Source organism: Equus przewalskii, chromosome 4, assembly GCF_037783145.1.
Source record: "Equus przewalskii isolate Varuska chromosome 4, EquPr2, whole genome shotgun sequence".
NCBI classification, from domain to species: domain Eukaryota; kingdom Metazoa; phylum Chordata; class Mammalia; order Perissodactyla; family Equidae; genus Equus; species Equus przewalskii.
This window is the reverse complement of record NC_091834.1, coordinates 3,622,574-3,639,754: the sequence shown is the minus strand read 5'-3', so window position 1 is coordinate 3,639,754 and position 17,181 is coordinate 3,622,574. Positions and strand designations below refer to the sequence as shown.

The window sequence follows — 17,181 nt, the reverse complement described above, 5'->3', positions numbered from 1 at the left end:
TCTAGTTCTTGGCTATTACAAATAAAGCTATGAATATTTGTGTACAGGTTTTCATATGAATATTAAGTTTCATTTCTCCAAGATAAATGCCTAGAAGTGTAATGGCTGAGTCATATGGTAGTTTCATGTTCAGTTTTTTAACAAACCGTCAGACTGAATTGTGGAGTGGCTGCATCATTTTACCTTCCCAACAGCAATGCAGGAGAGAGCCAATCTCTCCACATCCTGGCCAGCATTTAGTATTATCAGTATTTTCTATTTGAGACATTCTAATAAGTATGTAGTAATACTTCATTCTGGTTTTAATTTGCACTTCAATAATGGCTAGAGATGTTAAACATGTTTTGATGTTTTTATTTGCCACGGTATATCTTCTATGATTACATTGTTGCTTAAATCTTACATGATTACACTTTTATGTGCACAAATCATTTTTTCTTCACTACTGGGAAGAATTCATTCAGGGTATGATTTGGCTGTGGTTCAGTATTTCTTAAATGAACAAAATAAATACAAAAACAAAAAAATTTTAAAAACCCAGGTATTACAAACAGAATTCATATGCTCTAAGATTGGGGCCTGCACTTTGATCTCTAGTCTAGGGGTCAGCAAACCACAGCTCACAGGCCAGATCTGGCCCGAGGCCTGTTTTTATGGCCTGAGAGCTAAGAATGACTTTTACATTTTAAATAGTAATAAAACAACAAAAACAAAAACGAATACACAACAGAAACCATACGTAGCCTGCAAAGTCTAATATACTTGCTATCTAGACTTACAGATAAAGTCTGCAGATGAATAGAAACAAAACCTGGTCTTTTTTTTTTGTAATGTCTAATTATCTATGCCACTCCTAGGATCTTACACTTTAACAAAATGCTGGGTAAACAAAAACATCATAAAAGCGTGAACGATCTGAAGACAGTTCCTATGTTAACTCCCCGTCAAAGTATTCTTAAGCAGACAGCCAGGAGCCTACAGCATTCTTGATTCTGTCACTAAGTTTCCTCCGCGTCGTCCTGAAGCACATCTACATGACTGACACGTCCACGTGCTATGAGCTTGGAGAAAACCCAAAGCTTCACTGTGTTCTAAAAAAAGAATTATTTCTGTGAGTCATATCAAAAGACTAGATTTTTTTCCTACTTGGAGAGAAACCACTGTCTCTAGATCTTAAAAGTGCTGCCCTGTTGGCCGAGTCCCGTTTCAAGCTCTTTTGCAATCCATGAATCAGTTTTCCACTATAAATCACAATACCATTAAATGTATAACTCTCTGGCCTAAAAATAAGCTGAGAACTCTCTTCTGACTTGGTGGTTTATTTTGATCCCAAATGAATTTATTTTTTGTATGCTTACGTTTCCAGTTTGACTAAAATAAGGTGAACCCATCAGTACCACCTTCCCTACTATGCAGACAGTGATAATCATTTGAGTAGCAATACACTTTATCTCTAACACTTTCTAAACATGTAAATTGGGAGCTTTAACACAAAAGGACTTAGTACCACATGCATTTTTGGGCTTAGAGATTGGCTTGATATACCACCCTGAGTTTCATATCTAAGTTGATAAACCAAGTCTAAAACTTAGTAGAGAAGTCAACTTCTTCTCAGAAATATCTCACCTACGCCATTTGCCACCTCTTGAAATTGCCATATGTGGGTAGGGAGCAAAACTTAGAATCAAGAATCTCGTAAGGATTAGAGTACGCACCCCAAAGAATACACACTGTGCGCAGCTTTGTATTAGGTAAATGTTTCAGCGGGAGAGAGCCCCAGGCTTTCCTGCGACCTTGGAATAGCACCTAATACTTGTCAAGCACTTTAAGAATTAAACAACGTACGGTTATTTATCGGTGACAGCAACAGCAGGGAAACCACGAAGCAGGAAATGGGCTGACACATCAAACCCCGTGGGAACCCGGAGCCCTGGGACTAAACCTTCTTGGCACAGCTTCTTGCAGAAACCACGCAGAAGTCATGCGACAGATAACACCCAGACCTCTGAGCAGTGCGGCTCTTCTGTTTCTCTGCCTCGTGACTCTGTGAGGAGCCCCGATGAGCAAGGCCCAGCTGCCTGCAGTAACAACTCACACAGAAAGGAGCTCATTCCTTCCAAGTTCAATCTCCACAGAAAAAGCCATCTGCCCTGCTTGTCTAGGCCCCTTAAACTATTCCATCCACTTGATAAATAAGATCTGTGGCTTTTGGGGCACCAGTTTTAGAATCAAAATGAAATATGAAAGTTTCTCTAAACCCAATCACTTGTTCGTACACCTCTTTCCAAAAAAGACTGCTCTGTCTCTATGTGAGGCCCCTCCACACTGTCGCTCCAGTGGGCTCAATCCGAGGTCAGAGACAACCTACAGATCCCCCGGGCCCCACTCATGGCTGCGACACAGCGCTCCTCCACGCAAGGGCCCCGCAGGGCAGGGCCTCGGCTGCTGCGCTGCACGCGGGAAAGGAAGTAGGCTTCCTCCGCACAGTGGGCTCTCCTCCGTGGAAGCAATAGGGGCCCCACACAGAACTCAACAGGCTGAGGTGCTGGAACATAACCAGGAGGTAAGCATGCACCCTCGTGGCATCCACTCATCTACTTCTTCAACCGAAATCTGCTGAAGGCCTATTGATTTGTTTGTTGAGTTTAGGAGCGACCACTGAGGAGTCCACACCACTGACCTCTTTCTCCTGAATGACCACGTCCTTTCTAGTCTTTCCCCACTCAAAACCCAGTGATCTTTCTCATACACCCATCTGAGCATGGGAACCCCAGATTAAACCGTTCGGTGCCTTTGCAAGGCACTTATACAAAGTCCCAAACAGCCCATATGATCTGACCCTTCCCAACACCCCAGCCGCCTGTCACTGCGCTTGCCGCCTTACTTTCTATGCTCGAGCTACACCGAACTTCTCTCACTTCCTCAGCCTCACAGTGCTAGTCTAATTCAGACGTGCCACCTCCATGCTCTCACAGGACCACGTACATACCTTTATTATAACATTTATTCCACTTTATTGCCACTGGTTTGTCTTGCCTCACTAGTATGTAAGCTCCTCAGACAGCAGAGAGACCCTACTTCATCTTTGCACTCCTTGTTTCTAGCAGTGCCTGACTCAATAAATGTTTGTTGAGTGACTGACTGACCAAAGAAAGGAAAATAGAGAAGACAGGAGGAGGTGAAGCAATGCTAGGAAAAGATAATGTTTGTTTTTAGATACACCACGTTTGAGGTGGTATTGGTTTAGTGGAATGGAAATAGGCAAGAACTTAGTAAAAAGATCAGGGCTGCAGATAATGATTTTATTCAGTGACAGGACTAGTAAGTGTTCTTAAATAATTTAATGAGGTCTTTTTTTTAATGGCCAAACTGACGAGAATAGAGTTTTGGGTTTTTTTGTTTTTTTTTTTTTTGCTGAGGAGATTCGCCCTGAGCTAACATCTGTCGTCAATCTTCCTCTTTTTGTATGTGAACTGCTGCCACAGCATGGCCACCAGCAGACAAGTGGTATAGGTCTGTGCCTGGAACCAAACCTGGGCCAGCGAAGCAGAGTGTGCCTAACTTAACCACTAGGCCATGGGGCTGGCCCAAGAACAGAGTTTTAAAACTAATCTGAATTTCTGAAAAGCATATGATTCTACGGGTAACACAATGAAAAATGACAAAATAGCTTTAAACTCAAAAATTCTTAACATATGTAAAATAAGTTGTTTATGCTATCATTCAGAGCATTATTAAACAAATTTGTATTATTGCTTTAGATTACAGGGGCCAAAAAGGTAACTGTTGGTTCCTTTTCAAACTCAAGAGACTGGATGACAAGAAGTTGATTCTCACCACATTTAATACACTTAAATTTTCACCCAGTTTTCTCTGTGTAACTAAAAGTCTGCCCACTGGGTGCTGAGTTAGAGCTGAGAGTGCACAGCTGGGTTTTTTTTCCTATTTTGTATTACTGTTATGCTTTTTGCTAATATTCCATGAATTTTAACAGACTGCTTTGTTAACTTTTCTGACATATAAAATAATATTTAAAACTGAAACTTGATCTTATGAAGACATGCCACCACCCACACGTCCTTTTCCTAGACACTATCTCATGAGCCAGCCTGTAGCCTGCATGCATGTACACACTTTAATCTCAGTGTCCTTCTCCATTTAAAGGAAAAATTCACCAGCATTAATTTTTTTTTTACTATGTACATGTATAATCTATACAATAAATATTTTAAAAAGTAGTCTCAGCCATCAATGCAGCTGGAGGTTAATTAGAAAAATGTACAAAAGCTAGTAACATTTCTGGGATTGAGAATTTGTTGTACTAAAAGAGTAAGTTTACAATGTGCATGATACAAAACCAAATTCCTCTTATTCTAATCATACAAAGGTTACTTTAAATCTTACACTATAATATATGTATTTAGTTGATTTTTTTTTTTTGGTGAGGAAGATTGTTGCTGAGCTAACCTCTGCGCCAATCTTCCTCCATCCTGTATATGGGATGCCCCCACAGCGTGGTTTGATGAGTGGTGTGTAGGTCTGCACCCAGGGTCTGAACCTGCAAACCCCAGGCTGCTGAAGCGGAGCATGTGAACTTAGCCACTGCGCCACCAGGCCAGCCCCTGTATTTAGCTGATTTTTTAAGTCCAAGAATTAGAAGGCAGCTGTGCCAGAAAAAATTTTTTTAATGATTTTTAAGAATTGTAATTATGGTAAAAAACACATAACATAAAGTTTACCATCTTAACCACTTTTAAGTTTACAGTTAGTAGTTAAATATACTCATTTTGTTGAGTAATAGATCTCCAGAACGTTGTCATCTTGCAAAACAGAACCTCTATACGCACTGAACAACTCCCATGTTCCCCCCCTCCTCCTTTCTGCTTCTATGAATCTGACTACTTTAGATAGCCCATATAAGTGGAATCGTACAGTATTGGTCTTTTTTGAGACTGGCTTATTTCACTCAGCATACTGTCCTCAAGGTTCATTCATGTTAAAGCATGTGACAAGATTTCCTTACTTTTGAAGGATGAATAATATTCCATGTATATACCACATTTCATTTATCTGTTCACCCGTTAATAGACATTTGGGTTGTTTCTGCCTCTTGGCTACCGTGAATAATGCTGTTGTGAGTATGGGTCTGAAAATATCTCTTCGAGATAGGAAAAATTTTTAAGTTAATTTTATCCAATGACAGGACTAGTGAGTGTTTCAAACTAAATGTCTGCACTATGTTACTGATAAGCAGTAGAAGAAAGAAGTGTCAAACACCAAAATGTGACAATGAAAAGGAATAAAAGACTGAGAAATAAATGGCAAGCAATAGGATATATTGGGGTACATGAGGAAGCCATTTGGTGTAAACCTAATTTGGCCTGACTTTTTTTTTCCAAGAGGGCCTGACGTGGCCATTGAGCATGCATTGTGTATCTGCTTTAAGCATTTGCTGTGTCCCAAAGACAAGAACAAATGGCCTTAAGACAAAGACGCAACTTCCCCCACATTGGCATTTCCTTAAGGATAAGCATCTCTCCCTAGGCTAGGAACTGATTGCTGTGCTCACCTGTGACCACCCAGCTCCGGACAACAGACCTGCTTCCTGCTTGTCCACCGAGACAGCAGACCTACCTGCTGTGTCCATCAATCGCTGTGCCGACAGCGCAGTCTGGTGACTATTGTAAAAGGGACATTTCAATCATATGTGAAACATGCTCTTTGATGGTATATAACCACTCTGTACACCCCACTTCTTTGGTGCCCTTCCTGAGGAAGGAAGGCCCTGGGCTAAGCTAGTCCTCAGATCTGGCTCATAATAAACTCACCCCAATTTTCATTTATAGATTGGTTATGGATTATTTCGTCAACAAGACTAAAACTGCAGTTAAGTGTACAGTATTTCTACTTACGTGTGAAGAATGACTACTCATCTTAGATAGTAAAATATAGCCTCCTTACCAGTAATTATCACACCATTCTCTTTACGAGCTTCAGCCATTTCTTGAACATGGACTTCTGAGTTCACATCAACCTCCTTCCCTGATAACTGTAAATGAGCTTGAAGAGAAGATGCGACCTTTACAACAATAGAGCCTGAAATAAATTTAAAGGAGAGCTTATTAATGCAAAGAAATCAAAAGTACCAGAGCCCATTATGCAAATGACTGAGGGACAGCACGGCTCCCGCTAAACTGTCTTTCCTCGTCAGCACATTCTGTCGCGGTGCCTCCTCCTCGCTCCCAGGGGGTCAAGGCTTTCTTACTCCCAAGGCATCACAGTAACTTCTGTCAAGAGGATGGGTCATTGGGACATTATGAACCATTTCTTCTTTTCCTAATAGTCTTAGTCTGCTCATCTATACCAGAAAAGTGAGTAGTTTACTACACATGTAGCTTGTAGACAGAATTTACCATTGATCGAGGAGTTACTAAGGGCGAGACATCTTAATTACATTATCTTTTAAGATACCCATATTGACTGTATGATCCTGACTTCACAGATGAGAACTTGCTCAAGCTCCCCTGGAGCCAGAGTTGGAATCTAGATCCAGTTCCACGAGACAAAGCCCTGTCTTAACCACTGTGGTGTTTCACACACTGCTACCTCATCCTGTTGCAGGACTTGCGACCTCACTAACTAGACCCTGAGCGCTCGTGTTTTCAGCCGTACCTTGTACAGGGGGTGTGTGGTGGGGGGTTGGGGGTGGGGATAACAACAATAAAAAAGGAGTATTTTAATTTCAACTGACGAATGTTTCTTTTCAGTGGATTACAGTCTCTTGGGTAACTGAGGTAAGACATTCAACTTTATTTCCACTACAATCGTGCGGTAATTCAAGCTTCTAAAGGAGGAAAGGAACCATTTTTGAAAACAATGGCGTGGGCTGCAGTGTGAACTCACCAGCACACTCCTATTTCAGAAGTTTTTCTTTTTGTTTCTCATATATCAAATGAAGTAAGTAAGAGGCCCTGCCATAAACCATTCACCCATCTCTGTGGACAAAGAAGGTCAGGATGACATTCACTGTTAGTGTTGTAAAGACTCCTTTTAGAATGCATTATTTATGGGTCATTGTTTGCCTTCTGGTTTGGCTAACATCAGCTTAAGTTTCCCTAAGTCATTTCATACCTTCTCAGCCTTCCTAACTGGAGTGGGAAGTTTGGGGTAAGACTGATGAACTCATATTTATTCCTTAAAATGGGGGAACAAAGCACATCACTTCAACTAATTTATTTCATTTAAAAACCAAATTGCTTTCAGGGTTTAAATGTGAACTACTGACAGGAGGTTCCCATAACAACAGACACGAGGGCTTTAGGAAAAACAACACCAAAACAACCCTGGACAACTGCAGGATGAATACAAGATACATGTTTTTCTACCAAACATACTTTAAAAAGTAGAAAATAACAGACTTAAAAAACTTTTTCCTTGGACTTTATATTTCTAAATATATCAAATGTGATAATTTTACAAACACTTTTTTCTCTTCTTAAATAAATAAAGAGACTTTAAATCTGTGAGAGCTTTAAAAGCGTTAAGCAATGCAAATAGTTCTATCCCAATCTCTCTCATACCCTTAAAAAACCAGAAACAATCAGTACCAAAACTCCAGTACTGTTTGTGAAGGAAGAATTCTCGTGACTTGAAAACTTCCCCAAATGTCCCATCTTCAACACTACCTTTTTTAGAAAAAAGAGCTCTTGTTATATCTGCAATCTCTTTTCACTTCATAAACTGCTTCATGGTTATTGACAGCAACACCATTTTTTTTTAAATTAAAAAGTGAACTAATATAGTACCATTTATTGAGACCTACTATATTAAGGCTAGTGGTTTTATCAAGGACAAATTTTCAGTGGAAAAATCAGTACTTATATGCAGGTCTGACTCTCAAGCTTAAATATAGCCTTTCTGAATGAACTATAAGGTCAGCATGTTAACTTTCATGGGAAAAATGAAAACAAGTATTCTAACATTCGTTTTCACTTGGCAAAACGGAGAAGACCTAAGAGACTTCAAGCGGCTGGCTCTTGAACCCCACAGCAAGACAGTGTAGACTGGAATGGATTCCAGATGTCTTTACTAACCAGTAAGCAACGGAAGCCTAAATAACTTTCCATTACTCTAAAAAGTTACTGTTCCCAAATGTAGCGAGAATTAAGAGACCTGAAATAAGATAGAAATCTCTGTTTCTGCTTATCTTTAAGCTTCACCAGAAACATGGCCCCAGTAGAAGAAAAACACAAAGTTGTAATCCTAATCAAATTTTGCAACATCGTATACTATTTCTATAGGTTACTGAAACAACATTCTAAATAATACTCAAAAATATTTTAAGTAGATAAAGATTGACAATGTGTTTTGTTTGTTTTACTTTTTTGCCCATCCATATAAACCAGGTAATAACTTTCATGTAAGAGCTGTTTATTCAAAACTTCATTTTTGCTCTGTTATTAGTTACATTAAATATGTAATGGTTTACGTTTTTTTCTCCTTGGGTCTTTGTAATAAGAAAATGCAATTATATGACTTTTATGGCATTTACAGAATACTCTGGATAGTATTATCGAAGCTCTTAGAAATTCAGTGAAAACATATTATCCTATTTTAAAGGGGAAAAAAGCGAGCTTGAAAAATCAAATCACACCTGTGTAGTAGTAACTTCAGTTTCAGACCTCTGTGTTCTGTAGTTTTATTTTGACACTGACAAAGGGGCCTCATTGGACAAAAAGGTATTGAACCAACATGACGAAGAAATTACTAACAGCAGGAACGACTGGTTTCTGTAAGGAAGTATTTTCCTTGTTAAACACATAGCCCTATTCTGGCCAATGTGCAAGGGCTTCTAGACTTTGTTTAAAAATTTTTTATACAGCGATACGGTTCTTAACTTTCCATATCTCACCCAAGCCACTGGCCATCGTGCATGTGTGCATGTATGTGCGCACACGCACACACAGAGACTCACATTCAGTCTTCAGATCATTTTTAATGAAAGACTTGGACTCTTTGAATAAGTTATTTGTACTAGAAATAAGATTATAGAAAGAGACACACCAGGGGCCGGCCCAGTGGCACAGCGGTTAAGTGCACACGTTCCGCTTTGGTGGCCCGGGGTTTGCCGGTTTGGATCCCGGGTGCGGACATGGCACCGCTTGGCATGCCATGCTGTGGTAGGGGTCCCACGTATAAAGTAGAGGAAGATGGGCGTGGATGTTAGCTCAGGGCCAGTCTTCCTCAGCGAAAAGAGGAGGATTGGCAGCAGATGTTAGCTCAGGGCTAATCTTCCTCAAAAAAAAAAAAAAGAAAGAAAGAAAGAAAAGAAAAGAGACACATCATAAGTCTTGGACACTTGAACAGACTAAGTCAACAATCACTTCAGAGGACCCTCCTGGTGATACCTTTATTTCAGGATCACACTTTGAAAGTATTACTCTAGAGAAGGTCCTGTTACAGGCTGGAATGTTTCCAAAAGAACGTATGGGAACATGTTTCCTCCAAAGAATATTCTATTTCAGACATAAAAATAAACTGAAAAACCCAAATACTAACACTAAAAAATTCCACAATAACAGACAGTCAGTACATCACAATATTTTTGTTTGCACTGCAAAGGGAAAAACAGTCTTCATGGCCACCTGTCCCAAAAGTTTCAAAGATCATTGGTCTAGAAGACTAGTGTTTTAGTCTTTAAATCAGCTTCTATGAGAAGAAATTTTCTTGAAGTCACTATGTCAGTATGGGTAAGATAATTTGACCATCTGTTTTCTGACTGTGACACAAAGTCTTCCCTACACCATGTCAGAATAAGACATTCCGCTCAGCTAACCTTTGTGGGCTTTCAAATCCACTTTTCCCAGTTGGCTGACATAAACATCTACGGCACCTTGCTGAGTCGAGGCTGTTAGACATCCAGAGGACGAATCTAGGAGGAAGGAAAACTCATAAGCATAATCATTCTTATTTCAGTAATTGGAATTATAAACTTGAAAAAAAAAGGCTCTGCTTCAGTATTAGGATAAGGAGCTAAGAGTCTTGCAAGGTTTTGTATTTTCCACATCACTATGCCATCTTTTGCTTTAAAATGAAAACAGAATAAGAAATCTACCTAGACAACTAATAAAAAATCTCTACGTCTATAGTAGCCTGCCTAACTTATCTCTAAACATGTTTACTCTGAAACCTAATGTTTGGAAGGACAGTACACAAGCAATGGATACTTGAAAGCCAACACCATTAAGCCTCATTGATATATTTAGTTTATTATCAACTTTCAACATTTACTAAAGAATTCTATCTCACGTACAGTCACATATAAATAGTAGCAAAGTAAACAAAAATCAAAACCTCTTATAAAATTTTCTCCTTTTAGCAAATTTGCTAGTACTGAAAAGTGCTGCTAATAGGTAAAAATTACTAGTTGAGGTTTTGTTGCATTTCTTAGAGGGACAGAAATGGGTGGGGTAGGAATCATTTGAACAGTAGGTGAAGCTTGTTTATATCTAAATATTTCAAGTTTCTGGAATTGAACTGATATCTTTAAGTCAGGGTAAGAAAATCATAATTAAGGTGGTCCTGATTTGACACTCAAATTTCCCCATGTCATCACTGATCCCAGTTTTCTTTTTCTTTTTTTAAAATATATATATATATTTTTCTTTTTTTTTTTGACGATTGGCACCTGAGCTAACATCTGTCGCCAATCTCCTTTTTTTTCTTCCTCTTCTTCCCTCTAAAGCCCCCCAGTACATAGTTGTATTATAGTTGTAGGTCCTTCTGGCTCTGCTATGTGGAACACTGCCTCAGCAGGGCTTAGATGAGTGGTGCCATGTCTGCACCTAGGATCCAAACCAGTGAAACCCTGGGCCACTGAAACAGAGCACGGGAACTTAGCACTCGGCCACGGGGCTGGCCCCTGATCTGTTTTCAATCAGTCAATATTTCAAGTTCAAGGGAAAGCTGACAGAGTCAGAGATACAGAAGTGAGAGAATGATGCTGACGAGTCAGTGCTAAGCAGCTTCTCCTTCCTCCTCTTCCACGGCAACTGAACCTTTAATAATCTATCTGACTGCCCTGAGAAGGCCAAAGCATTTTTTTTTTTTTGAGAGGCCTCTTAAAAAGCAGATTTTATCAGGAGGTTTTATTACTTCAACGTGGAAAAAAAGTAGGGAGTACGGTGAAAATAATGCCAAAAATTGTATTATACTTTTTATAAAATGTGGAGAGAAAACATTTGTATTATCACAAAGAAGCCAACATTTTTCTTTAAAATAAATTTTAAATGACTCCAAACAAAGAGAAGTTGGGAATAAACTATTTAAAACCTGACTCCAAGATAATTTATAATAATTTATCTCTAATCTATACTGAAAAATGTCCTTTATCAGACCAAATTTAATTTTTAAATGTCAAAAGTAAACACTGATGCTGGGAAATTAAGCCACTAGAGATAAAACACAGGGAATAGCTGGATAAAGATGAGTGTTTCTCTCCTCAGGTACCAACGGAAACTCCTTTTAAAACCTCTTACCACATCCTAAAAGAAGCCAGGTAAAAATATACGATGGTAAAAAAATGTCGACTACACAATGTGTATATTATCCCAGGTTGAACAAAGTAAAATATCTGAAACGTTAGCTTGATTTCTTGCTTTCTCTAGGGGGAAAAAATCCCACAAGATTTTTATGTGGCTCATAAACAATACTTTTCACTTCTTTTTTCCACCCAAATGGGAAAAAAACAACAGCTAAATAATTATATCCTCAGCCGCGAAGTAATTACATCCTCATGTTATCAGTCTTGAGCTCTGATAATGGCCCATCCCTTAGAGGCTGTCAGGAAAGAAAAAAATTAAAACTCAAGACGTGTTTTCAAAAGAGAAAGCAAAGGTGATATTTAAATAGCTATGTAGCAAAATAATTGATGATTTTCTTTTGTTTTCTGTAATACAAATGACTGGAACTAAAAATTAATTATCAAGACTCAAATTGAGGCTTTATCCACAGGATTTCATTTTTTGGAGATTCACATAATGGAGAAATTCTACAGCCCTTGGAAGAAGCTGTAAGGGAAATATGCATTAGAGGGTGATTCACAAGCGAACAGAAATTGTCAGTCCAGACCGTGGCTGGAATGTGTAGACTCTCACAGAGAGTTTTCTATCACAAATTTGGACAAAGACCTTGTTGGTCTAACTGCGACCACTGAGTTTTCCTGGAAAATTACACATACAAAAGGCAAAAACTGATGTCTACTACCAGCTAACACTACCTACAACCAGGGAAATAGATATTGTAATATACACTCAGCTAATAGCAGAGAATAACAACTAAGCCTGAAAGACTAAAATTCCAAACTTTGCTATTTTCCTTCAGATAAAGGGAGAATTCTCTCAAAATTGGTCAAGTATGTTCAGAAAGTTCTTCTGAATTTTTATAACTTTACCTCAAGTTTCAACATGTAGATACTAAGGAACAGCAACACAAAGCATATTTCTTGATTTCTGCAACTTGATTCCTACACTTCCAAAGCTAGACTAATTGCAAAAGCAAAAACAACTTGTATACATAGGACGTAAAGGATCTGCAAAGGCAGAATTGTAAGGCCACTTCAATTAAAGCTTTCTACATTAATGTCCTGCCTAGGTATTCTGTATTAGGGAGGGCACCTAAGGGAGGCCGGGCTTACGAGAGATAGACAAGGCAAACTGCCCCCCACTCCCACCCCCCAAAACATGAAGATGTTCTCTTTACAGATGGAGTTACCAGTACACAGCCTCTGGCAGTGCTTTCCAAGAGAGGCAACAGAGGGCAAACAAAGCACAGCTGGGGGAGCAATTCTATCAGCGCTCCTATCCCACCACTGCCTACCACCAAGCTCTGCTTTCTCCTGTGGACTAGTTTCAAACGGAAGATGACCTGGTGTTCCAGAAGAAAGCTATTATTTTTAAAAATATGAGTCCAAGAAAAATCAGGGTTCTGATAGATACAATCGAATTTTTTATAGAACTTCAGCTTCTGAGAGAGCTCTGTATTATGGAAAGCAAGAAGAAGGTTTTGGGGAGGTAGGTTAGAATGTGTATGCAAAATCCAGATGACTAATGAGATTACTTAAGAAGCTGATCAATTATATTATCTAAACCAGAAATAAAGGACCATAATCACATATATTCTTCTTAATAAAGGAATCATGGAGAAGACACTTCCTCCATTTCCCTGAAATCAGACAAGATAATACCTAAATCATCTCAAGTCTCTTAATATTCCAACTTGATATTATTATATAACCTCCTCTCAACGCCTGTTCCAATATTCTGAAGCCTCTGCTATTCTAACAAATTTACCTCTAGGTTCCTACAAATCACTTTTTGTTTCTTTGTTATTGTTTTGCTTCTTCTACTAATCTCTATTCCTCAAAATCCACGCTCCTCAATGGATTTTAATTAGGTTGTCCCGATTTGTAGAGCTGCCTTTAACCTTCTCCAGCAAATCTTTTGTTTTAAGGAAAACACAAACCAACCAATCAAGAAATTTGAAATAAACATAACCTACTTGTCACCTTTGGGATTAAGGCATCAAACCCAAAATTCGTCCAAAATCATAACAATGGTTTTTACTCTACAGTATGGTCAGCAAACTACAACCTACCTCTTGTTTTTATTCATAAAGTTTTATCGGAACAAACATACATCCGTTTGTCTGTGAATTGTCAATGGCTGCTTTTGTGTTAAATGACAGAGTTGCATAGTACAGAGAGCCAAAGATTTTTGGCCCACGAAGCCAAAAATATTTACTATCTGGCCCTTTACAGACCTTGTCTTCTGACGCCTAGAGCTAACCATGTTGTTTTGAGGAAATGAGCTTGTTTCCCCAAAAAACAAAATGTAAAATTTGATTCTATTTAAGACAAAGAGATTTACCAAATTACTGAAACCAGCTCTTTTTCTAAGGCCTCAGAAATACACATATAGGTATAAAATTTTTGTTTATTGAAATGAAAAAAGTTGTTGTCTCAAGGTAGTTTTACCTCTTCACCGACCCCGACTGTTCACTATTTTCCAGGGGTAACGAAGTTGCTTCCAGCAAATTTATTAAAGTGAGAAAGAGCATATTGCCAAGTAGATAACTAGGACTCCGCTGACTTGCTTAAAGATGATGCCACAACCTTTTTTGTCTAACCCCTTAAGCTGTATGTTCCTCCTGAACAAAACATTAGCAATGTTTATTTGATCATAAAGGAGAAGTGGGTTCTTCGAAAATGCTATGGCATCTCCTGCTCTGGTCGTCAGCAGAAATGCAATGTATTCCCACAAATCAGTGACTTTTAGGTCCAGATATATTCAAAGGAAGATGCCTACAACAGGACCCAAACAGTTCTGATTTCTATTTAAGTTTGGGATAATTTTTGCCATGCCTCCCTCTGTTCCGCTCTCCTACCCTCCTTCCCTCCCTTCCTTTTCTGATTTAATACTTACTGTAAAAATATACACAGTATATTCTGAAATAACAGTACAATGTTTTCTATTGTTTTTTCCATTTAATAAAATGTTAGGAATATCTTTCTACATTGTAAACTACAGAGCTAGGTTATTACACTGTTGAAGGCTGAGTGATATTTCACTTTATGGATGTGCTATAATATATTTAACTATTCTCTTACTGGGAACAACTTAAAATGTACACTATCTTTTGCTATTCTAAACAAAGAGATGACTGTCTTCACGCATGTATCTTTATATCTTTGCCAGATTATCTCCTTGGGATAAAGTCCTAAAAGAGGAAGTGCCAGAGCAAATCACATGTAGATGCTGCCAGTTTTGATATACATTTCCAAACCGACCCACAAAATGGTTCATCATATCTGAACTAACAATTGATAGAAATCCCTGCTTCACCAAAACTTTACCAACAATGGATATTATCAATATTTTAAGTCATGGCTGCTTATATTTAGATGTTTTTGATTAGTAGTAAGGTGGAACAACATTGTATATGTATACCATTTCTCCTGTGAACTGCTTGTTCACATTTATCCATGTTCCCATCCCACTAAGTGTTCTCTTCTTTTCATTTGTCATACACACACACAGATATGTATGTGTGTGTAAAGACATATACATATATATATATATACACACACACACATATAGTAGATGTCTTTCTAGTCTGTCATTTGTCTTTTGTCCTGGTTTATATTTTATTCATACAGAAAAAAAATCAATCAACTCAGAATTATATACCCAGTGATAATATCCTTCAAAAAAGAAGGCAAAATAAAGACATTTTTAGATGAAAGAAAACTAAGAGAATTTGTTGTCAGCAGACTTGGACTGCAAGAAATGTGAAAAAAAATGTTACCAATTATAAAACTCATATCTTCAGAAAGAAATGAAGAGCATTGGAAATGGTAAATATCTAGGTAAACATAAAAAAATTTTCCCCTCAAGTTCTTTAATACATATGACATTATAAAGCAAAAATCCTATCAGTGTATTAAGGGATTCATAATATACGTAGACGTAGGATACCCTATACTATAAAGGACAAGAGGGGGTAAACGGATCTATTTGGTTGCAAGTTTTGTATATTTTATATGAAGTGGCATAATATGAATTCTAAATAGACTGTGAAAACTTAAGTTTCTATACTGAAATCACTAGAACCTCTACCAAAAAATAACGCAAAAAAGTATTGCTAAAAAAGTCAAAAGGAAAATTAAAATGTAATTCTGAAATATATCCAATTAATATAAAAGAAGGTAAAAAAAGGAAGAAGAAACAAACAAACATAAATAGAAGAGACAAAATAAAATAAATAATAAAATGGTAGACCCAACCATATCAACAATTATATGAAATGTTTATGGACTATACACTCCAATAAAAAGGCAGAGAATTCTCAAAAAAAATTTAGAAAAGCAAGTCCAGACCATATGCTGTCTACAAAAGATGCTTTTTAAACATACAGATGGAGAGGAATTGGACGGAAAACAATATGCCATGCAAACCCTAAGGATAAGAAGGCAAGAGTGCCTTTATCACCATTAAATCACACAGATTCAGGACAGAGTATTACCTGAGATAAAGAAGGACATTTCATAATGACAAAAAATTCACCAAGAAGACGTAACAATCACAATGTATATACTTAAATAAGAGAGTCAAAGGCCAAATGTAAAGCTGACAAAATTAGTTGAAAAATTTTATACCCCTCTTTCAGCAACTGATAGAACAACTAGACAAAAAAAAATCATTACTCTACACATTCATTTCAAGGGCATGTGATACATTCACAAGATAGAGCCATACGCTAGATGATAAAATAAATCACAATAAATGTAAAACAACTGAAATCACACAGTATGTTCTCTGACCAGAATGGAATTTAACTAGAAATCAATAAAAACAAGAAATCTAGAAAAATCTTAAATATATGAATTAAACAACAGACTTTTCTGGATCAAAGAATAAATCACAAGCAAAAGTAAAAACCTTTTTAACCAGATGATAATGAAAATGCAACATTTCAAAACTTGGGGGATGCACTGTTTAACATAAGAACTTATAATTTAAATGCTAATATTAACGAAGAAAGTAAAATCAATGACCTAATGTTTTACCAGAAACAGCTAGAAAAAGAAGAGCAAAGGAGGGGCCGGCCCCGTGGTCGAGTGGTTAAGTTCTCGCGCTCCACTTCAGCGGTCTAGGATCTTCCCGGTTCAGATCCTGGGTGCGGACATGGCACTGCTCATCAAGCCATGCTGAGGCGGCATCCCACATGCCACAACTAGAAAGACCCACAACTAAAAATATACAACTATGTACCAGGGAGCTTTGGGGAGCAAAAAGGAAAAATAAAATCTTTAAAAAAAATAAAATTAAAAAAATAAAAATTAAAAAAAGAAGAGCAAAGGAAACTCAAAGTAAATAAAACATAGAAAAGAGCAGAAATCAGTAAATTAGAAAACAGAGAGATTAACAAAGCAAAAATTTTGTTCTTTGAAAAGAGCAACAAAATTGATAAAGTTTAGCTTCATCAATCAAGAAAAAGAGGATACAAATATCACTATCAGGAATCAAACAAGGGACTATCACTACAGATCCTATAGGCATAAAAAGGAGTAAAGTATATGAACAACATTATGTGAACAAATTTGACAATTTAATGAAATAGACA

The 17,181-nt window shown here is 37.7% G+C and overlaps 1 protein-coding gene across 4 annotated transcripts in view; it reads right to left on the bottom strand.

The window, feature by feature from the left end:
• The window catches only part of FAM185A (family with sequence similarity 185 member A), a 59,137-nt gene that overhangs the window by 14,859 nt on the left and 27,097 nt on the right, over positions 1 to 17,181 (bottom strand). For 3 of the 4 annotated variants that reach the window (XR_011539381.1, XR_011539382.1, XM_070617050.1), the window contains exons 6-7: positions 9,836 to 9,931; positions 5,962 to 6,096 (exon numbers count right to left, since the gene is read on the bottom strand). Coding sequence is in view for 2 of the 4 variants with exons in the window: in XM_070617050.1 (XP_070473151.1) it covers positions 5,962 to 6,096; positions 9,836 to 9,931 (231 nt within the window). In the remaining 2 variants the exon portion in view is untranslated. Of the gene's footprint in view, positions 1 to 333; positions 1,092 to 5,961; positions 6,097 to 9,835; positions 9,932 to 17,181 lie in introns of those variants that run through there. The other variant, XM_070617049.1, reaches the window with a different exon arrangement.